This window comes from Tribolium castaneum, chromosome 10 (genome assembly GCF_031307605.1).
Source record: "Tribolium castaneum strain GA2 chromosome 10, icTriCast1.1, whole genome shotgun sequence".
Taxonomy (NCBI): domain Eukaryota; kingdom Metazoa; phylum Arthropoda; class Insecta; order Coleoptera; family Tenebrionidae; genus Tribolium; species Tribolium castaneum.
Genome location: NC_087403.1, coordinates 9,145,161 through 9,169,772, shown reverse-complemented (window position 1 = coordinate 9,169,772; position 24,612 = coordinate 9,145,161). Strand labels below are relative to the sequence as shown.

The window sequence follows — 24,612 nt, the reverse complement described above, 5'->3', positions numbered from 1 at the left end:
GCAAATATTTGGCCCTAGATCTCGTGGAAACTGTGTTGTTTTTTTTTGAAGTTGCATTAGATTTAAAATTAACAAAATTTACGATTTTCTGGACGAGCCCATTACTCGATAATTACTGATATATCTACATTTGATATATTTATATTTTTATATATACTATATCGATAAAAATTTCCTGTACTAATTACCGATAATCAAGAGCGTACTGTAATAGTTGTAGCGAAGATAAAATTGAAAAAAAAGTGAAAACAGTGGGTTAGGTCAGGTCAGAGCACATGAAACCAGTAAGTCTGAAACAGTACTGTTATAGTATTTATTATGGTAGGAGTTTTATAAGACATGGAATGCCATAATAGAGTAAGTGCGACAAAATGCTTTATAAACGAGATATCATACAGTATTTTTTTTCTTCGCACTTTTTGTACCAAAAAAAAAATAATTTCGAAATTTAGGGAATTTTGTGGCAGTTGACAACATTTGCGCGCAGGCCGTGAAATGAAATTAATAATTTGGACCGTCATTACGTCATTAGTTTTTTCGTACAAATGTATTCTGAAAGTGTCCAAGACGTTTTGCAACAAATACGGGCTTTTGTGGCAAATACGTGGAATTTGAAATCTGGCCTAAGAAGAATAATGAGATCTTACTTAATTACTTACTCGCATTGGCTTTTAATGTTATGTTTGTACATTATTCGAAAGTTGTTCGAAGGGGCTACATATCAGAGATGGTACAAAAGTCTCTAAAGGTTCGTATTTGCACTGACAGTTCTCTCAGATAAATGTCAAAAAATTAGGTTGTTATAACATTATCCAACTAAATTATCCGGGATTTCAGTGTAATTGTTATAGCACTCGTTGGATATTACGATACGTAAATCGCGTATCGTAATGAAATGACTTTAGTACAAAACCGAAAAACATCTATTTGATTATTAGATCACTTTTCAGAAAAATGAAAAAAGAAAACACATTTTCAGCTACTCAAACCATGACATACATTATTGCTCTTATACAATGAATACTAACTCATTCACTGGTTAACTAGTTGTGATATTTTATAGCGTTTAGACGAGACGCGCTGTATTAATAATAATGGGTAGACGTTAATTTGAAGCAGCGTGTACCTAAACTTCGTCGAAATTATATAACGATAAATTCAAGTTAGAGCATTAAATAATTTAGAAGAGGCAGCAATTTGTTACTGAAATCATCTTTAAACCAAGACTCGACCCTCATAATTCTAGCTAGCCATGAATATATCATGGGCTTATGTCCCCTAACAAATCTGCGGTACATAATCGAATTTATATACAAGAGTGCGCTAAAAAAATACTACTAAGAGAAAGTTTTCAATCAAATGAAATAATTCCCCGGGAGAGCAATTTTCCAACGTTCAGTCATTCAAATGCCGGGCGTAAGATGACTGGTCCAGCGAGGAGGATGCACCCCTGGGGCCAGTAAATTACACTTACTGCCTCGCGCTCACATCAACACCCCTCACACCCGCACGGATCAGACGCAGACACGACCTAGAACCTACTGTCGGTCCAGCCGCATTTCATAAAATTACATTTATTTCACTGGCAAACAGGGGTTAAGCGGGCGCTAACTCCGGCAATATTGCCCATTTATGCACCACTATAACATTGCTTGAATACTCAAAATAATAAAAACACGACATACATACATATTGATTTTATACTAGAAAAAATCAATCCAGAGTTGGTTAGAAATCAAAGATTTGATCTTTAATAATGTACAGGATGGTGCCTTTCAGATGTTTCTATAGATCTCAGAAACAAAAGGGTGTTTTGATTTGAAAAAATCCATTATTGACCTTGAAATGTTGGAAAATTAATCTTTTTTACGAAAGCCGTAGATACTAACCCCATGACTTACCTAAAATTATTCTGAAGTAGTAGGTACAGCGTGTTTCCGAAATTAGCTACAATACAAACTTATATTTTTTTTAATAAAACACTCGGACATTTATTGCATGTTTGAACGTAGCTGAACCACATAAACAAACTATGAACTCTAAAAAAGTAGGACTTTCACCACTTTAAAGACCACCACCACATAAAAGAATATAATTTTTTTTAGCTCATTGCAATCAAGAAGATAAAAATGAATAGGTTTGTTGCAAATTAAATAAGTAAAAATTCTTAACATAAAATGTTTTTTTAAACTATAAAAATTTACTACTTATTTACTTATTTAGGGTGATTTTACAGTAACGCATCAAATTCGTGGGGCACTTTAAAAAAATCCTCAAACAGGTGATTTTGTTTTTGTAAATACTACATTTTGAGATCATGCCAACATTTGTGACGTCATCGGTTTCTGAGTAAAGATGCCATTTTTAATTTTTTTAGGTGGCAACCGATATTCTCAGAACCGTATAATTTGTTGTATAAATTACTTAAACCAATATTTTTGCGTATATTCCGATGATGTATACAGGGTGTATCAGATCAGAACTCACTCCCCATCGGAAAGGTGCTAGTGGTAACAGCAATGGAGATGGCAAAAATACAAAAAAGTAGGTCTTTTATTCTTCGTTTGCGAGATACAGAGGTTTCAAAGTGACCAAACCCAGAAGCTCTCTCCCAGGAGTATTGTATACAGTAGATGCGTTACTAAGGAATGAAAAATAATTCAAGTGCCCACTTTTATTGTCCTATTTTTTGTTTTCCTAGCAATGTATTTTGTTCAAGTAGTCCTCCGGAGCGAGGTCGTTCATAATTGGCTACTTTTAAACGTTCTTATCTCCCAAACGCTAAAAGTTAGAATTTTTTCGTAAAGGAACTTAAGCTTCAGAATTTCCTAAGCTATAAGGCACCTTTCCAGTGGGGAGCGAGTTCTGATACAGGTTGTATAGACGACGTAGTCTATGAATATATTTTTGTATTTTCGATGTTTCAAACAGTGATGTCCTGATGTCTCAGAAATAAGTGATTCGTAGAAACAAAATTATAAGAACAGTTTTTTTAGATAACTTTTTCTAGTCGAGTAAAAAAATAAATTAATAGTCTAAACGGTAGTGAATTAATTACGCTATCATTTGATTTTTAAGGTATTGCTGTGAGACATTAAAAATCAATTTTGTGTATTTTTTAAGCTGTTGGCGTATTTTCTATATGGCAAAATTCCTCTAATTTTTAGAGGCGCAATTGGTAAAATAGAATTATGCGAGAATTGGTAGATTTTGAGTAATTAACATTTTAATATTGGAGATCTAAAAGCTGGAATAATTTATAACGGATTTTGTGGTATTGTGGTAATGGGACGAGTCGAGTTGGTTCCTAAATTCGGTAATCCTCTTTAATTATAGTCGAATTGGTTCCCGGGGATGGTCGAATTGGTTCCCGTCGGTGAGGTAGGTCAGATAAACGGATTAAAGTATTATGATAACAGGAATGGCATTTTAAGTATATGAATAAATTCACAAGTTTAAAAATGGAATATTGATGTAAAATCCATAGCTGGATCTTCTCGCTAAGTTGAAAAATGTTAAAATTGTTTTTGTAATTTGTTTCCATTTTGATGCTTTAATAGTATAAGGGTGCACAGAATTTAAAATTGACGGATAATTTAAAGCAAATGATGTAATACCGAACAAGAACTAGAACTCTAGAGCTAGAACCACATACTTGACACATATCTAAGTTGTCTCAAACTTTTTTCTCGGAGCACATAAAACCCTTTCTGTGAGAGTTCAATTTTTAATGCAATGGCAAACGCAAATTAGTAAACTGAGAACGATCAGAGCAAAATAAGCTTATTTGCAGAACATTTTACGAAATTTACAGAAAGCTTTGGGCTTAAAAAATAACATTCTCCTTTTTTTAAATAACCAGTTAACAACGAATAAATGAAATTTGTTGTTGGATATCGTGCCAAGAAAATAATTATTTCAACATTTCTACCAGCTTTAAATCTAAAATATAAACATATCTTTGACTTAATCCTTTCTATCTACCTGCTCATGCGGGAGCAAATTCGACCCTCACTCGGGAACCAATTCGACCACAACCGTGGTAATTAGATCAGAATTTCTTGACAATAGACCGCTTTATCCCAAAAAGATTATAAACATCATACCGAATCTTTTTCTATTGTTAAGAAATTCTGATCTGATCACCAATTACCAGAAAGCCTGCCATAAACTATTGGAGCATTTGGATCCGCAATATTAAAACGTTAATTATTCAAAAGCTATCAACTTTTGCATAATTTTATTTTAGCAGTTACGGCTTTAAAAATTAAAGGAATTTTACCACACAGAAAATACGGCCATAACTTAAAAAATCACAAAATTGGTTTTTAATAAACAAAAACAAATTTAATAAACAATGACTCACAGCAATACCTTAAAAGTTTTGAACAATATCAAAGTATCAAATGGTAGCGTAATTAATTCCCTATCGTTATGACTGTTAATTTATCTTTTTACTCGATTGGAAATATTTAATTTTGCCTTGGCCATAAAACTTGGAACACGCTGTATTTCAAAATAAAAACAACTAAATCGTAGCTTATAAAAAAATCAAATTTTTGAACAATATTTGGAAATTCCACTTAGCATTTTTCCATTGTAAGGTTATGCAAATGACGGACCTAAAGTCCCGCCACTGCTCAGATCAAAATAACAAGGAATCTGAAGCAAGATGCGCGGTCAACAGACGCCGACAGCCATCCTTATACCTCTATTTTTTTAGGCACCGTTGCTGGCAGCAAAGGCATTGCCTAATAATAACAGTTAAGTGTCTTACTGATTACTCAAAAAATAAACATTAAAAAAATTATTAAGTAATAATAAATAAACTAATTATTAATTAGTATTAGCAGTCGGAAAGTGATATTTTCAGCTAATAACTTTTATTTCTTACTAAGCTATTGTAGTGAAATATTGTCTTAAAGATAACAATAATAAACCATAAAGGTGGTAATAATTCCCTTGGGAGAGCTATAAGAGGGAATTATGAATCCTTAAATCTTTCCAACCAGTTTTCTTCAGTCATTCAACTCATTCTGTTTAGTGAGTGCATCTTGTGCATTATTTTCATACTTTGCCGGAAACCGGAGCCAAATCTAAAAGTGTTTTTTTTTGCTATTCGTCCGAGATTTTACTTTTTTAACTTATTTTTATGAAGCGATATATTATTTATAAAAATTGTCACTACTGTCAAAAATGCCAAAAATTGATAAACATTAAAAACTCAAAGGATACATTTTTGAAGTTTAATACAAAAATATAATATACAGAGTGAAATTGAATTCACTACACATATTTAATCGTGATCACACTGACAGCATGTGTTTCCTAATTTTCCGCATGTTAGTTGTCTTTGCAAGTGGGGCAAAATACCTTTCAGGTATCCCAATTACGACGCCTATGGTACGTGGGCAAGTATCAGCCCAGAGGTACGAAGAAATATCATAAAAAAATATCATAAAAAAAATAAACTTCAGATTGGAATAACTCCTGACTTACCTGTGTCGTGTCGTGATTATTGCGCAATTCGGGAAATTTGGTAATTGACCCCATTTTTGCACCAAGCACTGCACTAAGTGACACGTCGGAATAAACCTTGCAGTAACAACACTTGCATTATTTTTATCTGGTAGATATTGGAACATTTTTACGACACAAGGCACGGTACCAAGTTCAGACACAACGCCGCAAAGACACACTGACACGCTGACCTTATCAATTAGTAAGCAGGGGTAAATCGTCTTTTTTGCGAAGATTTTTTTGTCGAAAGTCACCTTGTTTATTTCTACAATTTTATGTCAGTAGCGTTCCGTAGAATTTTGACTAAATTTCAAACACGTTTAATTCATTAATAACATTGAAATGGAAATTTCCCAATCCAGCTTTATAACCCTTTTATGTCAGGGAGTTACGTCTTTTAATATGCGTAGTGAATTCAAATTCACCCTGTATATAACAAAATAATCAATATCAGAAATACCTAGGTATACCTACCTATAGGTATAAAATAAAATACCGAAATACATCCATTTATGTAAATTATAAAATAAAATCAATCCTTCGCGGCAATGACGCTAATTTATTTATAACATTTTCAATATTAAGTTTTTCGTGGCGATTTATGCATAAAAGTGCCAACCCCGTCAATCGTTCTTGACCCATGTTAGACCTTAAAACCATGTTTCAATTTTCTTTAGTGGAGAAAAACTTTTCTCTCCGCTTACTACACTAACTGGTAATGTACATACCTAATACATTCAACAGAAGAAAGATAAAGATAGATCTTTATCATATTATGATAAAGTTTAAATACAGAATCTGGAAACTCTAATCCAGATTTCTTCTGTTGAACCCAATGTGATCTCCATATTTGCTCTTCCCCAAATAAACCTAATGTGGTTGGTCCAAACACCAACACCAGGGTAGCATTACCCTCAGTCTGCTATCCTTTTTACTTTTAAGCCAGTTTTTAAATTTTAAAATGTAATTAATGTTCAATTTATTATGTAGGTAACTTTTTATCATCACCTGTTGCTGAGTATGGTTTAATTAATTAAACCGAAAGTAGTCCATATTTTAATTTTTCACCCAGGTTGAGACACCTGGTAGTTAATTATTCCCATGCTATAAATAAAAGGTTGTGTCTAAAGTCCCGGCACCGGTATGCAATCCAATCCCGGCAGCGCCATGAACATTGATAGTGACGTCATCAACGACCGGGATTTGTCTTCAATCTCGGCTTTCTACACATCCGGCACGACCATGGCGCGACAAACAATATCAAAGTTTTGCACCAAATCAAAATAAGATAAGAATAAAAAAATACAGTTCAGTCTTTCAACTACTTCAAATCGCTTTTTATTTTTGGTAGATATGTTGTATAGTTTCTGAGATACTTAGATAATCAATTTTTTCGAAAAAGTAGTGCTATTTAGCATTATAAAGCTGAGGACGGCGGCTTGGAGGTACACAAAATCTTATTCATTATTTACTTTCGGTTTACTCCTATTCATTTACGTTAATAAATAAAAAAGTGTTTGACCAAACTTTGTTTAGTTATCAAGTTATAGATTATAAATTCATTCACAAAGGCAGAGATTGTTTTTTTCTTTGTGGGTTTATTTCTATGTGAGATTTTTTCTATGAGGATTTTTCTCAATGCGGTGTGAGCTTTTTTCTGTGTGGGCATTCTTCTGTAAGCTTTTTTTAATTTTTAAAATTTTGGGGCGAGTGAGACACCTAAAAGAGAAGTTAAAAAAAATTTTCTAACAATTCTCACCGACCATTTCGCAGCTTTTGCTATCTAGGCCATCATCAAAAATAAAAAAAAAATGATCCGATACATCGAAAATGTACCACCCTTTATAAAGTGAAAAAAAAGTTATTAACGCTTAAATAAACTTACATTTAAAGCTTAAATAAAAATAAATGAAAAAATGTAAGTGAAACTATTGTTGTTTACCTTTCTGAATTTGGCTTTCGTGCTTCCTGCATTTAGCTCTTCTATTCTGGAACCATACCTAAAACAAATCAAATTATGTAATTTTCATTGTATCCCTACTAAATCCGACAAAATCTGCTAAAAGTGTAGACTGAAATAGCCTCATAAATAAAAACGTAGTAAACCGGTCAGTATAGGGATATTCCATTAGCCCTCGTTTGACCATTCGAGTGAGTATTTTTCTAATGTGACATTGGTTCCACACGATTTACTCAGACTAATGCCACTATTAGCAGATAATTTCCTAATGAATACGTATGATGTGTAGGGAATGGAAATCGCATCAATTAAGTGTGGGATTAACGACTTTAGGGGAGGATTAAGACTGATTGATAACACGAAGAAGAAAGAGATGTTTCCCGACTAACCGATTGTCGGTCCCTCCGATCAGACAAACCACTTAATAAATTGACCATTTCCCTAACGCCACACTCTTTAAGAACGAATCAACACTGATTATTATTAATTATTACTTATTATACACAAAACAGAGCAACTACGTTTTTGAAAATGTAATTAAATACAACTTAAATACATTTTTTAAATGCTTTTAACTACAGATTTAAATATAAATTGTTCAATAATTGTGCTATAAAATTTAGAATTAAACAAAAAATTTTGTTATGTGAAACCCTTTAATTATTATTATTGTTCAGAAATATTTTCACTTTTTTAGATATACAGGTGTCCCGTGAGGTAGTCTTCCTTCCACCACGCAAGCGTGTCAAAGTCTTGTTTAATCTGAAGAAAAGTGAAATTACACCCTTGAAACGTCATAAAATGGATATCTCAAGATACACTCTTTTTATTTATAACCTTTTTCATATATCAATACTGAGTCTAAATCCAACAAGTTCTAACACATTCGGATTAATTTGCTAAAAACTCGTTTTGTTAACGACAAAAGACTAATAATTAAAAGTTTGATGGTTAAAGTTTTTGGCTAAATACAAATGTGTTAGAATTTGCAATAGGGTTATGTTCCTTTTTTATTTCCGCATCGAATGATATAAAAATAAACAGGCTTGGAGCTATTTTAGACTTTTATTCTTCAAAATAATCAAAATAAAACAGTTAACAAACCAAATTTTTAACGAATAACTCCGAATGTGTTAGGATTTATGTTAGGGTTTTAATAAAAAAAAAAATCGTTTTCTAATTACGTATCACATGACATAAAAATATAGAGGGGTTCCTATTTAAAATAAACTAAATAAAAAGCTTTAAAATTCAAAATCTAAAATGAAATAATGCTGTTAGACCTTCTTCAACATGTACCTAGTAATAATGTTATCAACTAAGGAAAACTGTTTGTATTTTTTAGTAATTCTTAAAACTAAAGGAGTCGTAGAACCAATTTTTTGTTTTAATTTTTTTTAAGTAATCCCCAAACCGATTTAAATTTTTGTTTTAGTGAAATGTGAGTAAGTAAAAGGAAATTCCAATGAGCACAAAAAATAATAGCATGCCTTGAAAAATGTATTATTATTATAACGTCACACTTTTTTTTGGGACTCTATATAATCAAAAATATTTTCCTGAAATGCATCCTAGAATACAAATAACATCTACAAAACATCTAAAGTCCAAATTTAATAATAATTGAGCAACAGAAGACGGGAGCTGTGTTGGACCAGCATATAAAAAAATATTTTTTATCTTTTATGAGAACAAAATACCAAAAACAAAAGGTCAAAAAGTAAATTCCTTATTGAAGTCAAAATAATAGCATTTTTGCAAAACTGCATCAAAAATAAAGTACAAAACATAAAATTTGTGACGTATTTTTTATTGGTAATTTATTTTGCCCGTTTAAAGCACGCAGTAGCGTGTATAAATCCAACTTTAAAAAAACGCGCGTTTTTTAAAGTGTCCATGGCAACATCGACAACCCAAGAAACGTGAAGATAAATGGCAAATTTTTAATGATTTTTTATTATAATGACAATCAGTTCCACAACAGCGAAAGGTATGCTGATCTCACATTACATTGTTTCCAATTTTTGTAATATTAATATCAATATTTATGATTTCAAAGTGTACCAATAAAAAATAACAAAGTATTCGTGCATAACTGGTTCTTAAAATACGCGCGATTTTTCAAGCACTAAGGCTATATCCACTTATATTTTAATATACTATACTCTTTACCTTTTTTTTACCTTTTCAAGCCACCTAGATGAAAAATCACGAAATTAGATCGAAGTTGATTTAAGCCCGGTGTTTGTACGATTAAACTTCTGTTAAATTTTATCTCTCCGTGAGTTGCTAACTAACGTTAGTGCGTACATAATTGATTGGCGTTGCTATGTTTTAAGTTTAAATTTATTTCTCCGATAAATATGTTTTCAGAAACTGGTCCTTAATTGAGCTTGTTTTGCTTGATTTAAGCTCATTTTTGAACAATAAATTCATGTAGTAGAATAATTTTCTTAACCGTTCTTGTCAAAAGTGTTTTTTGTTTTTCGAAACCGCCTTTAAAAATACTTACCTTAATTAATTACAAAAACAGTGAAAAGATTCGTCCATTTTTTAAAATACAAAATAACAAAACTTAATAATTACAAAATTTAAGTTTAGAAAAATACAGAATGTCTTACTATAAAACATTATTTCACCAAGTATGAGTTCTGCGTTTTTTTTACAAACATTTCGCTAAATGTAAGTGAAAATTAGATTATTTTAACCAGCTTTTCACTAGAGATCCATTCAATTATTTATTCATTTTACAAAATTAAATTGTTATTTCTGCTTTTTTGAGCATTTACTTAAGCAAGTTTTGGAGTTAAAGACTAATTTTTTCCCGACATTTTGCCAAAAGAAGACCGAAAAATCCAAAAGTACTTTTCCTGTTTTGAGCAAGTTAGCTTTTTTCGATTTAGCTTCTTTTTGGGTGAAATTTCGTCAAAATAAGTCAAAAATTAACAGTTGGTCGAAAGTTATGTTCTATAACAATGTTCTATAAAAGAATTTTATATTATTTTAGTGATTTTAGTTCGTTTTTGAACCCAAGCTAAAAATGACAAAATTTAGCCGAAAAAACGTTATTTCTATACTTTTTATAAACTTTAAAACACATTTGTTGATTTTAGTCGAAACGTCGCGACGAATTTGAAAATTGTTTTATTTGTCATTTGTTCTAATCAATTAAAAATTTTCAATCGTTTCAAACGATAAACAAAAATGTCAAACCTCTCAAAACTAGTTACAGTCACTTATGAATCTTATTGTTTATGACTTAGGCATATTGTTTATGAAGGCGTCATTTTCATTTTAGGTGACGTTACAGTCGTGAACTTTATTTTTTTATTTATTATATTTTATTTTTTAATTATATTTTATCTTTATTTAGAAAAGATTACTTAACTGTAATTAAGTTACCACGTTAAAAAAGTTATTAAACTATAATTTTAAACAAACGAAAAAAAATTACCTGGACGCGAGCTTCACTCAGGCCTAGCCTTTGACTGAGCTCTTCCCTCATGAATGCATCAGGATAATGTGTTTCGTCAAATAATCGTTCCAGCTCATTGAGTTGTTCTAAAGTAAAATTTGTACGAGATCTTCTTTGTTTTGTTGTAGCTTTACCAGAACTGCCCAGAACTGAATGCCGGCTTTTGCTCAAGTTGTCCTCACTGACCTTTTCTTGATCCTCACCAAGGATAACTGCAAAAGTTTGCCTCATTAATATATTATTGAATTTACTCTTTTACTCGTATAATGTTTTGTCATTTTAAACTCAGGCAAATAATTTAAAGTCAGAGCTGATATAAAGAAAATTAAGGTAGAAAAATATTAAACATAATGTAAATAAGTCAACCTGTAGGCAAAAATGTTTAAATAGTATATTAAAAAACAGGTTTTATAAAGGTTGATTTGGCGCTCGAATCCCAAGTTACTATTCTATGGGTTGAGTGCGCCAAAACCCTTATAAAACGAGTATTTTACGCTATTTTTTATACATTGCATCCCCTTTTTTCTTAATTTAATAAAAAAAATTGCCATCAAGGCAATTTTGTGTCAGTTGTTAAAATTAAAGTTTCGGAATCTTTACATAAAATTAAATTTAGCAGTGTGCTTTGGTTTGGTAACTAGAGCTTGCGTAGTTGCTGTTTATTATTGTCATTCCTATTTAATTGAAAATGCAAGTGGTGCTGTTTTTTGTGCTTTTTAAGCAAAATGAGCAGTGAAAGTGAAGACGATTGCTTTCTTAATACTCCACCGGAGTTACAAATCGCCGCAAAGGAGTTCGAATTATCTAATAAAAGCTTATTTCATTCAAGATCATGTCCCGTTAAAAAAACCTTTGGCGGTCGGTAAAAAAAGTCTTTTTTTTACGTTGTCAAGGCTTTATTTTACTATAAACACATGTGGTATTTCACGACTCAAAATCAAACAAAAAAAAATGACGTTTTTTGACTGTGCCCACAAAATATGTTTTTATACGCGTACATGCAAAATTTCAGATTGAAACTTTGACAAGTTAATTTCTTTGTTCCTGTGGGAGATAGGAGATTGATTTTCCCCTTACGATTTCTAACAGCGTCTAGGATTTTTTCTGCTTTATCGAACTTCGTTGATTTCAACTTTTCATTTCAATTAGGAGCCGAGTTATACAATTATTGAACGTTTATAAATTGCAGATTTAGCAGATCATATAACCTAGTCAAATATGAATTTACTAGAAATACTACAATGACATCGAAAATGTACTGCATTAAAGCAAGCCTTGAAAGGAAAGTGTAACTTCAGCTACATTTCTTTTCAAAACATCGAGTTGCAAAAGATAGTAGGGGAGATTAAAGAGATATCCAGACATTTAACTATTTCTATGTTAGAGCGAATAACCGTTTAAAAAATTCTTAGAGAAATTTCTCCCGAAATTCTGCTAGGCATCATTCACCAACTAAATATTTACATTCCCCATTTTTTCACTTGTTAGAATAGCATTCTACAATCTAGGCTTTTTGTTGGGCGGTATAAACATCATTTCGAAAAATCCTGATCTGTCATTTTTTGACATGTGGCTATAATTCCGCAGACATGGTCTGCCCTAGTTCAGTTTATTTTCGATCTCATGTTATTACTACTATTACAAAGAAAGAGAAATATTTATGGATCACTTTTAATAGTTATTTAATAAACTAGTTTGTTAATAAACTAGGCTATTAATAAACGAAACTGTTTAATAGTTGAGTTATTACTTATTAGTCGCTTATTAACAAACGATTTTATTACAATATTTTTTCGTTGACCGTAAACTCATTTTTTTGTAATTAGAAATTAATTACAAATCAAAACCACTTTCATCTTTTTCATCACATTGATAAAGATGAAACCTAATAAAATATCTTCACCCTTTGTTTGCCCTCAAGGTAGACCATTTTAAAATTCTTTAACACTTTCCATTCACAATACACAAGAGTGTATTAATGACATCTATTAAGGCGACCCCAGAGAACTGTCAAAATGATGTGTTTATATTTTTTTACATATCTTGAAAAATAGACTACGGAACCATACCAAACAAAAAGCTAAATGCTTAGAAATCAATTTCCCACTAAACTACACAGTTTTTAGTTAGTATTGAATCTGTTTTCTTGGTCTGCTGATCTGAGACTTGGGGGAGCCAAACGCAAGATACTGCACAGATCGGAAAAAAATACACCATTCATACACAACATCATTGTAAATATGCATGCAAAAATTGAACCCGATACTAGCAATATCAAGGAAAAAACAACCTTTAGAAACATTTCTTTGAGAACGAGATTTTTTTTTAATTTACCGCCTTCAAATTTTATTTGCCGGTTGGAGGCGCCACAATGGTTTCCGGTTGAAAATTGTTGTCGATTCTGAGATATGTATAAAAGTAAAAAAAGTGTGAAAACCCATATTTTTTTATTTGACAATTTGATTTTGACAGTTCTCGGGGGCCGCCTTAACACATCTTTTTTAAAATAAAATAAATCATTAATATCGTTATTAATAAACGGTCAACAAAAAAATAACTTATTCAATAACACCAATTGCTCATTTATTTCAAAAATGAAATTTCGGAATAGCTACGTTAATGATATTTTATTAATTTTGGGAAAGGAAAATAAATGAATTAGAAGATTTTAAAATTCTTGATAATAAACTAAAATAATCTACAATAATCTACAATACAAATACGAAAAGATAATAATATTAACCTTTTACTTACATTACAAAAATAGGAAATAACATAGAATTCCAAATTTTTCATAAATCTACTCACACATTATTACTCATTAACCGAAAGATTCTTATCATTGTAATAATCATATAAACTAACAAGTTTATGGTTAATAGTTATATTCGCAGATAGATCAACGTTAATAATTCAGTAAAAAATTTTAACACAGAATTAATTATTATTAAACCAGTAGCAAGAAAAAATATATTTTCAAATAAGATAGCAGATAAATTAAAAAAAAAAGAAATTAGGGACTAATTTCAAGTTTGGTTGTAAAGTTACGCGGATCGGAATTGCATAGCTAGATTTGTGCGCCGTTGCTACAACAAATGTGACTTGCGCCGGTTGTAACTAAACTTGAAATTAGGATCTGAGGGGCTGATTTCAAGTTGAGTTACAACCGACGCAAATCGGTATTGTTATAGCAACGACGCAAATCTAGTAATGCCATTTGTTGCTGCTAAGCAACTGCGACCCGCGCAACTTTGGGACCAAACTTAAAGTCATCCCGACACAAGAAGAAAACTTGTCTAACCGTAAAATAAATTGTCGATGTGTTTTTGGGTTGGGGGTGGTCCGATTTTGAAATTTTTAGTCATTGGAAGCCTTTGATTTTAAGCCTATTTGATTTAAACAAAAAATACTTCAGTTTGACTTGCGAAGATAGAAGTCAAAACTAACATATGTTTATTTTTAGGCTTCATCACCTAGTCGCTAGCCACTCCTTTAATATTTTAAATAGCGCCTCCTACATTTTGAAACATTATTAGAAAAAAATACATTATTAGAAAGTTGCGATAAACTAATCTAATTGTAGAGAAAACACATAATTGTAGATTTGTTTTTGATTTAGGGGTGGTTTTAAAAAGTGGGGGGTACAATTTAAAGTTGTAATTAAGGGATGATGTAACCTGAAACGAAGATTATGTTAGTTTTAGACTCTCACCTTCCAAGACGAATCTATATGTTCTTTATTTAAATTAAATTGGCTTAAAATCAAAGGCTACTAGGTACTACGTACCAAAAATAAAACTACACCTAACTCAAAAACTCTCTGTTATATTTTAGCTAATAATAATATCGAAGTCTTTTAATATAAACAACAAAGCGTATTTAGACCCAACTGGCTGATTTAAATAATTACGCATAGTACTTTTTGTTTATATTTTATTTTATTTATTATAGTGCTATATCATATTTATATATATATAGTTTTACATCTTAATGTTTATACCTTTTCTTTTTTGTATAGTTTTGTTTATATCTTTGTATGTTTTACATCAATGTATTAGCTGATTCAAAACTATAGAAAAAATGCCAACGTCGCATTTTCTGTAAAAGTTAGTTGTTATAAATTATTGAAGCAATTCAAAAAATTAATCGATAATGTAATTCATAGTTTCAATTAAAAATCTCTTAATAACTATTTTACATTTTTATCAACCTCATTTAAAATAATAATGCTGTAAAATGCGAGACAGGCACTTCTATAGTTTTGAAACAGCTAATAAGGTGGTAACGTGAATGTTTTCTGTAGCGCGATTTTTTAAATTTTGTATATACTTTTAAAGTATAAATAAGAGTGGGAGGTATAACAGATTATTTTCTTCAAATATGCCATGTAAAAACAGGCGAAAGTAGTTTAAATGTATAATAAATATTGTAGAAAATCATAAGATTCCACTTATTCCAAAAACTTAACCTCAAAATTGATATCTTTTCAAAAATATAAAATACATATATAAAAAATGTGTTTTTTGGTAAACTATTACAAATTCCTATTGGAGTTAACTGAACCCAACCCATTAAAATAAAGTTTCATTTTGTCTCTTTTTTATGGTTAGTTTAGGTTTTCTGAAAAGTGTTTCAAAATGTAAGGGGTACAATTTAAAATTTTTAATTAAGGTTGGCTAGCGTCTAAGGGATGAAACCTAAAATGTAACTATTGCTGGATTTGAACTAATCGATCAGTTTTTGTTTGAAAATTTATTTGCTCAAAATCAAAAGTTGTATAGACTGGCTCCTTTTGAAATGTAAGCCCTGTATTCTTACCTATTTGTTATTTACTTTAAAAAATAATAGTTTTTTAACTATGGGTTCAAAAAAAATTGGTTATAATATTGCAAATGAGTTATCAACTCATCATTCTCTGACAAATACATATACCAAATATTTCACTTTTTTTTGACGATAACCAATATTTTTATTCTTGAGAAATGCTTTCAACTTTAAATATTTTTAAATATCGACGTTATCGTTAAGAGAAATCGTAGAACGCAGCATTGCTTATCCACACCACAAACTCGATGGGAATGAGTACTTTTTAGACTTTTCTAGGAAATACGCCACAAACTGACTCTTCGGTATGGTTATTCACATTTTTTCCTTCGCTCCACTTTCGAGACAGGTCATACATAACTTCCTTTTTTTGACTTTTCAGGTAACAATGAATCCCATGCAAAACTTGCAGCCTCTTCAATATCTTCAATTTTTCTATTTTTACTTGAAATACTTTCACCACAGTATCTCTTTATCGTCTCGTATAATATGTAACTATTTTTCTCAAAGTATATTTCTTTATCAAGTCTTTGAGTAAATAAAATAGCATTTTAATTGCTTGTAGATAAAATGTTTTCAATTTATTGTATTCAATAAAAATTTCAAATTTCCACATATTAATTTGGAAGGTTAACAATTCCTGCTATAGAAAAATATGTTATATGATACACGACAATAAAGATTGTTGATCTATTTATGAAATAAGTCCACTCATGATTTTGTCACTCTTGAACTTAATTTTTCAATCGTAGATAAACAATTTCTTTGTCATTTTGTACTCGTAGAATAAATAACTATTTTTAATTAGTAGTTTGGGGAGGATGTTTTTCAAATAATTTCATAAAGAAAATATTGCCAGCCATTTATAATTTGTGTCGGTACCAATTTACCTATTTAAAACAGACAATTGTCAATTACTATTAAGGTTCCAAACAGTTTTATTAAAGCGTTTTAAAATTTACAGTACTTATATTAATTTTAAGGTTTAATTGTTCTCTTTTAGAGTTTTTAAATTTTTTAAGTGTTTATATATCGGGTGTTTCAGTTTGGTTGTCGAAAATTTTATTAAAATCTAATTATCTATATTAAAATCTAATTATTTACTATATTCCATTTCAGATCATAGTTGAATTTTGCAACAACGCATTTGCATTTTTTTGAATAAAATGGAGCACAAATTGAGAGTTTCTGGTGGGTTTTATTAGCTCAAAGTATGTCGCTGGTATTTAGATTAACACCGAATTCTTTTCCTATACAGAAACTCTCAATTTGTGCTTCATTTTTCACTTCAAAAAAATCAAATGCGCTGTTGCAATTCTACTATGAACTGAAATGGGATATATTATTTTGTCAAATTGTGACACATGTTTAAAATTAGAAATAAACTAGTAGACTTGCGCAAATCTCCAAATCGGATTTGTGAAGGCCACATTTTTTTAACAATATCTTTCAAGAGTTTTTGTAGATACTAAAAAACATCAATTTGCAAAAGTTGGAAAGTGCTTACTGCTTCAATATCTAATACATATGACACTAACTTCATTCGTGGCATTTCGCAGAAAATTAATTTTTAACTTAATTGTGGCGTGCAGTCACTTACTTCTAGGTTCTACTTTTTCCCTATTTTTCTTATGTTCCTTCCTTCTTCCTCCTTTTTATGACGGACCGTTTGGTAGGTAATTTCTTATTATCAGTATTATCGTTACATCAATAGAAATTTTATTTCGTGCTTTAACAATGGGGAAAATAAAAGTTTAAAATAAGTATTTTTGTTCTCATTTAGCTCTTTTTTATCCAAAATAATCTAACATATTTTTTACATTTTTTTCTAATTATTAGCTTCTATTATTTTATCATATTGTGACACATGATTAAAATTAGAAGTATTATCTATAAAATGGTACCACAAATTACACAGGGATTAAGTTTTTTAGCAATTTTAAATACAGAGAGCAACATGTGCGAACAAATAGATTTCAATATAATTTTGGAAAAATTTAAAAAAATAAAAGTAAGAACATTTAACTTGCAACAAACTTTTTAATTTTTTTATCTGAACTAAAAAAATATATGATTTAAGTTCGAACTTTCTATAAAGCGAGAATTTTTAGGTTGTATATAATATTTTTTTAAATGCGTGTTTTCGTCAAATAAACCAAATTATTTCAAAAACTTAGCAAAATTGACAAATAACGATTTATCTTAAAACCATCAGTTTTAAAAGCTACATCTAAAAATGTAAAAATTACAAAGTGTTCTATTTAAAGAAACATAAGTTTGTATTGTAACTTATTTCGGAAACAGCCTGTATACTTGAAAATACATAATTCTAGGTAAGGCAGAGGGTTAGTGTTTATGGCTTTAGTAAAAAAAATTTTTTTTGAACTTTTTGAACTAACTACCGTCAAAATGACATTTCGCGAACGTAAACTTCCCGCGTTCCACTTTGGATGTCGTAAATATCGTAAAAATAAATAAATTACTATTTAAATTTTTTATAACTCGATTGACAGTTGTCACTTTGGCAAGCCTATAAGCGTAAATATAAGAGAAAATAAGAAAAATAATTAAAGTTTGTTTCAAAAAATACGGGTAATTATAAAGCGATCAGTAATAAATTCGATTTTAATCAGTAAAAAATAATAAATGATCAGTATTTAATTAATTTTTGCACAGTAAAAAAATTAAATGACAAGTAAACCACGCACAGTATTTTATTAAAATTTGCCCAGTAAAAAATCATATATGCACAGTATCTAGTTTCAGTTTGCACAGTTTAAATAGTAAACGCTCAGTAGCTAGCTTGCAGACTGGGACTTCGCCCCAGCGAACTAAAAGTAAAAGGAAACATACACCTCGAAAATGTAAAACTCGAAACGTGGATTAATGGTTTTTATGGAGCTACAGCGACGTAGAATTGGTAGCCTGCAGGTTGGGGCTTCGCCCCAGCAACCTAAAATGAAAAATACCCCTCGAACGATTAAATTCATAAACGTAAAACTCGAAATGTGGAATTCTGCACTCTCTAGTTTTGAGATGCTATTATTTACTGTGCATTTATTATTTTTATTGTGCAAATATTATTTTTACTGTGTATTTATTATTTTTACTGTGCAAATATTATTTTTACTGTGTATTTATTATTTTTACTGTGCAGTTACTATTTTTACTGTGCATTTACTGTTTTTACTGTGCATTTATTATTTTTACTGATAAAAAATACTTGTCGTTTAAATAAAATACTGTGCATTTAATTTGTATCAAAAAAATATTGTACACTATGAACTACTAGAGATATGATGTTGCGCACTTTGTATCTCCATCTCATCGCCTGTCTCGCTCGACTGTGACGTCATGCCGTGCTTTTTAGCACGGCAAATTATTGCAGTTAACACAAAAAAAGCTATTAAACCTCGTAGTTTTTTGCCCAGAATGATTTCTTGTGTTTTCCTAAGTATAGATATCTACTATAAGTTGCTTATTGTAATTAATTAATATTTATGATTAAAACAAGATTTTACTTGCTAAAATTAATACAGGAATAGTCTTCATGTATTGTTATAAGATTTAATTTTTGAAAATGGGGTTAAAGATTTTTATGAAATAAAGTCGATAAGCGTTTTTTTACCTATGCCTGTCATCATGACTTTTTCCAGTGTTGTCACTTTCTTGTGTCTTTCGATGCTTTGCTGGAGAGGTTCTCTCATTGTGAAACGGGAGATACTGCACTAATTAAATTAAAAAATACTCTACACATTCGAAAATCTCAACACAAAAATCCTAGACTGACGTTTGCTTATAAGCATTGTTATGGTAATGAACTACGTGCAAAGCTTCCTGATTATTATATTCATTTACATTTTATTTAGTGCTGCTCAAAATTGCTTTTTACTCTTCACCAGTACGTTTGCAATTAAAATATTCTTTTCGGAGTAAATGTGAGCCTATGTGGCTCAGCTGAATTATTTGCCTCATTGCAGTCGGCAAAATAAACATTCATCTTCATCACATAAACTATCACATTTACGCCTTATAAATTTGTTTGAAAGGAATCAAAATTTTGTCAAAATTAAAAATCAAGGAAACTGACATTTAGTTAAAAACGTATAAACGACGGTTTACTAATTTTATTATTTGTAACAAACTGTGCAAGTTAAAGTTAAGCAATTCAGAAGAGTAAAATCTGGCCTCAGATATTGAAGAAGCTGCTGCAAAGGCTGTGTCTTCACTTTTACCAGATAAGACGAAATCAAAGTACGAGAAATTTTATAATCGGTTAATTGTCAATTTAATTGTTAATAGTCATTTTAATGAAATTTTATTTGATTAAAGTGTGCCTTTAATTATTCCACTAGTGGTGTAATGACCTTTATTATTCAACTCAAACAGTGGCGAATGAGTGGTGTAATAACGCTAATTCAAGGCAATTCTGGATAAAGATTATTATTATTAACTAATGAATCAACTAAAAAAATGTTGTGTGTTTATACACAAATTCTAGACGCGAATGTTACTAGATTCTCCAGTGATATTTTGAGAATTTTGACTTCAATTCATTAAATCAACTAAAAATTCCGTTAAAAGGTAAACTGATAATCTAGTTGCTTAAATGAAACTAGATTTTTAACTGGAATATTCAAGCCTTCCACTCTAGTTGAGTTTGGTAAACTAAACTAGAGCTAAAATAATTACTGTAAGTGTGCTCAATTATTAAAATACTATTCAGGGATTTTGTTAATACCCCTCCCAACTGCAATAACTAAAGTGCGAATACGTGTTGGCATTAAACATGTTTTTCAGTAACCACAAAACAAATCAAATACATCCGCTTGGTTCTTATTGAGATTGTGCGACCAAAAAGGACAATCAACTTAACGCGCCACCCTTCAACATTTTCACCGCCTTACTCATTTTTTGTCTCCAGCGTTAATTAATTACATTTTCTTAATTAAAGCATCTAACATTAAGAAGTTCCCTATTACCCTCTTTAAGGTAATGTAAATGAAGAAATAATTAGTTAATTGCCGGCAGCGGGGATGGTTTTTCCTTGTTCTGTGATGCTTAAATAATTATTTTGTTTATTTTTTTACACTAGTCTCCTCGTAGCAGTTAATAAATCAGTAGAGATCGGATTTTTGGAGGGTTAAAACATGATTTAAGTGTCAAAAAAGGTTGTTAAAATCTGGTAATTTAGGATATATTTTTTATGAATTCCTGCAGTAGCAATAATAAAAACATAATTGTTATTATTGCAGTAAATTCTATTACAAAAACAAATAAAACAAAATGTATAGTATGTTTTGTAAAAAAACTTAAAATTTTCTATCGCACAAAAGAAGTGAATTAAGTGTTCAACCTAAATATTGTTCTAAATTTGCTAGTATAAAACTAGTTCATTTTTCTGTAAGAATTCATCTTATCCTAGCAAATGAACTCACTGCATGTCTTAGCTTGTCACTAACGTATTTTTCCATAACCACCTACTGGAGTACTTTTACAAAAATTTACACGAATTCAATAACTTCAACAAGTGACACGCCTACTATTTCTCATTTTGTTATGCTATTTATTTCAATTTCAAAGTGAGAAAAAATGGTTTTGTATGAGCTTGTGAATCTTCAGAATTAAAAGTGTAATACTAAAAAATAATTTAATATGCAACTAGTACTTCCCTCTAGAAAGCAGAAAAATTGAAAATTCAAAACCTGACATTCTCTGTAAGTAACTTTAACTCTGAAAAACTAAAAAGATGAAACACAAACTAAAAAATTGTGAAGAACTAAGTAACTGAAAAAATATACAACTGGAAAAAACAAACACTAATAATTGAAACACATACATTCTAAATAAAAAAAACTATATAACTTAGAAACTGAAAAGCTGAAATACAAAAAAACTAAAATGAATTTTATATTTTATAAAGCTAAGTAACTAAAAAAGTGAGAAATTAAAGAACTATACAACTATAAAGTAAGGACATTAAGAAATTGGAAAAGATAATGGAACATGTAATAGAACCACTAATAACTGAAAAATTTTGGAAACAAAGTAACTAAAGAGCCGTGTTATTGAAACAATAGGAAATTATTTGATTGAAAAATGAAAATACTAATACAAAAATTGAAAAGGTATCCTATTTTAAATTAGGAAGTTTAATCACAACTTTAGGTTGTTTAAAACATATTCAACAAGTCAATTTAGGAATTTAGGAAAAATAAAAATTGTGTCAAATTTTCACATTTTTAACAAAACAATTTATTTCCAGTTTTAAGAAGAGCCCTAAAAAGTGCAGGTTAGGGAAGTTTCCTAAGATTCGGTCTCTATAAATCAGTTCGTGAGACAATGTTGAAACGTTGATCAGAACTGTTTGGTTATCTGCTAAGGTGCGAATTCAAGCGCGTAGCAGGAAGGGTGGAGCGAAACGAAACGAGTCGGTAAAGCTTCCCCTGAGAGGAATTAGCGTAGACAACACTCGAATTTAATGCGCTACCTCCCAGGGGTAATAAAGCTATAGCGAAATAGGGCCTAGATTAATTTAATTCCATTACTTTAATGAGGATACAAAATATACCAACGCTTGCGTCGGAATAAAACTGAAAGCTAGTGTGCAAAAGATAGGGCTTTAACGACACGCTCAAGTAATTGCTTCAATCGATTTGGGCGCATTGCACTGATTGGAATTACCAATATCGACAGTACTGAGTGCTAACTCGCGCATCTGATATAATACCCCACACCAAACGAATTAGCACATTGTTTGCACCCTTTTACACAAAATCCAACGCTAATTAACTTGACAACGTTTTTAACATATACCTAAATTAAAGCCTCTCCTTAACAAAACGTAATTTTAAAGGATATTAGGATAATAATTCTCGTATCTCTTATAATAACTGAGGTCTCTATGGTGGAGCTCGAAAAACGGACACTCTGTGCATGTAAGTATAATTTTCGACTTAATTTTGTGATTTTTTAATTTGTTTTAGTGACATCTCTAAACTTAAAATTTTAATTCAAGAACATGACATTTGAACAAATGTTATTTTTTGGCTTACTTTGACGAAAGCGCTAACCTGTTCAAAAAAGGCAAAAATAATATAATAAAATGAGATTTCAGCTCTAAAACTCGCTTCATTGCTCAAGAAAGACAGAAATAACATTTGGGTAATTCAGGGAGAAACGACCCACGTTTTTTATATAAAAAATATTTTTAACACTACAGAGGCGATATTTTTTATTTAAAACAAATACATACAGGTGACCCACGGGTGCGTAATCGGTCTATAACTTTTTTAATTTTTGAAATATTGTCACGCCGTTTTTAGACAACAAACTAAAAATATTTTTATTATGCACAAGGTGTTGTATACAGGGTGGTGCTAATGCGGGAGCTAATTCGACCATCACCCGGGAACCAATTCGACCATCACCTTTTACAGAATTATACTTATAGAGATTATCGGGAACTAATTCGACCACCGACCGGTGCCAAGAAACGACACAAACTTTTTAATATTGTTGTTGTTAAAAATACGTTTTTTGTTTTTAGTGGTTTTTCTGGCATAAATTGAATTGGAAAAATAAAAACTTGAGAATAGTGATCTGATAGACTAGATTTAATTACTACTTGACTGCAGTCAACGGAGAATGAACTCAGGATACAGGATACAGGATATTGCGCAAAATAAGTTCTGGATCAAATTTCGTACAAGTAATTTTTCTACTACCCTTGGCGAAATTAATCAAAAAAGTTTTGTTATCTGTTACAAGAACGTTTGGTTTTCATATTAGCCAAAGTGCCTTGTATAGTTTACAAATTACCCAGCTATTTTGTGTTTCAAGTAGGCAAATTAGCCAAAATTATTGACTAGTTTGTAAACTAGCCACTATTTTAATTGAAACTACGTTTTCTATTAATGGTTTGGCTGGTTTACACATACAAGGAAATTTTTGTGTCTGCAAATGAAGGATTTAAAAATAAGTACGGTACCTGGTTTATGTGATCAGTAATTGAAGTAACTGAAGTTAAGAAAAAAAATAGAAAATAGAAAAAATAGGTTGCGCTTGTTGATGAAACGATAGCGTTTAATTTGTTGAGGAAAGTTGCATTAAAATTCATGAAGCGGGTGGAGTGCAATATTTGTTCCCGTCTTATGAAGAAATCGATGTTACAGAAATCAATGATAATTGAATAAAGCGATGGCAATGACTGCTCGTTGTTCCGACAAGTTAAATTGCTCCCCCATTGATTTGTCTTGTAATAGAATAAAGGTTTTTCTAACAAAATTGGAAACAAAATCTAAATTGGATTGTCTTCTGTTGAGTTAGATTTGATTGAATAAAAACATAAAACGCCCATTTTAGCAATTTAAATCATGCTCATAAACTCCACCTCCTTTTTCTATCTTTGTTGACCCCACTCTTCGTCGATAGCACACTGCACATCGAACGGCAAATACGGGGATTCTGTCGTGTCAAACGAACTGGAAATAAAACAAATACAAACTCCCAATCTTGTTATGACTGCAACAGTGGAGAAAGACTCATCTATCTTAATCACCAATGATAATGCGACTTTTGTCTTTCACACACAACAGAATGTCACAATATTATTCATCTAACGGACCAATTTTACAAAAGCTACAAATCTACACACACAACCAATTCAACTTAAATCGATATATGGAACACAAGTGTGCGAATTCAAATTCAAACGATCCAAAATAAAAACGCTTCTATAACAAAAAAAATATTAGAAATCGTCATTGATTTTAGAAGTTATGATAAGATTGATAAGAGACCGGGTTTTTGGGAGGTTACAAACTTTATTTAG

At 30.6% G+C, this 24,612-nt stretch overlaps 1 protein-coding gene and 1 non-coding gene across 2 annotated transcripts in view; one reads left to right on the top strand and one right to left on the bottom strand.

Annotated features, from left to right (window-relative positions):
- LOC655465 (short stature homeobox protein) overlaps positions 1 to 24,612 on the bottom strand; it is a 46,134-nt gene that overhangs the window by 16,303 nt on the left and 5,219 nt on the right. The window contains exons 2-3 of the mRNA XM_008200788.3: positions 10,935 to 11,167; positions 7,463 to 7,520 (exon numbers count right to left, since the gene is read on the bottom strand). Coding sequence (XP_008199010.1) covers positions 7,463 to 7,520; positions 10,935 to 11,167 — 291 coding nt within the window. The remainder of the gene's footprint in view (positions 1 to 7,462; positions 7,521 to 10,934; positions 11,168 to 24,612) is intronic.
- Mir11637 (microRNA mir-11637) lies at positions 11,362 to 11,440 on the top strand. Its single transcript, NR_161883.1, has one exon. It is a non-coding gene; the product is annotated as a microRNA mir-11637 (primary transcript).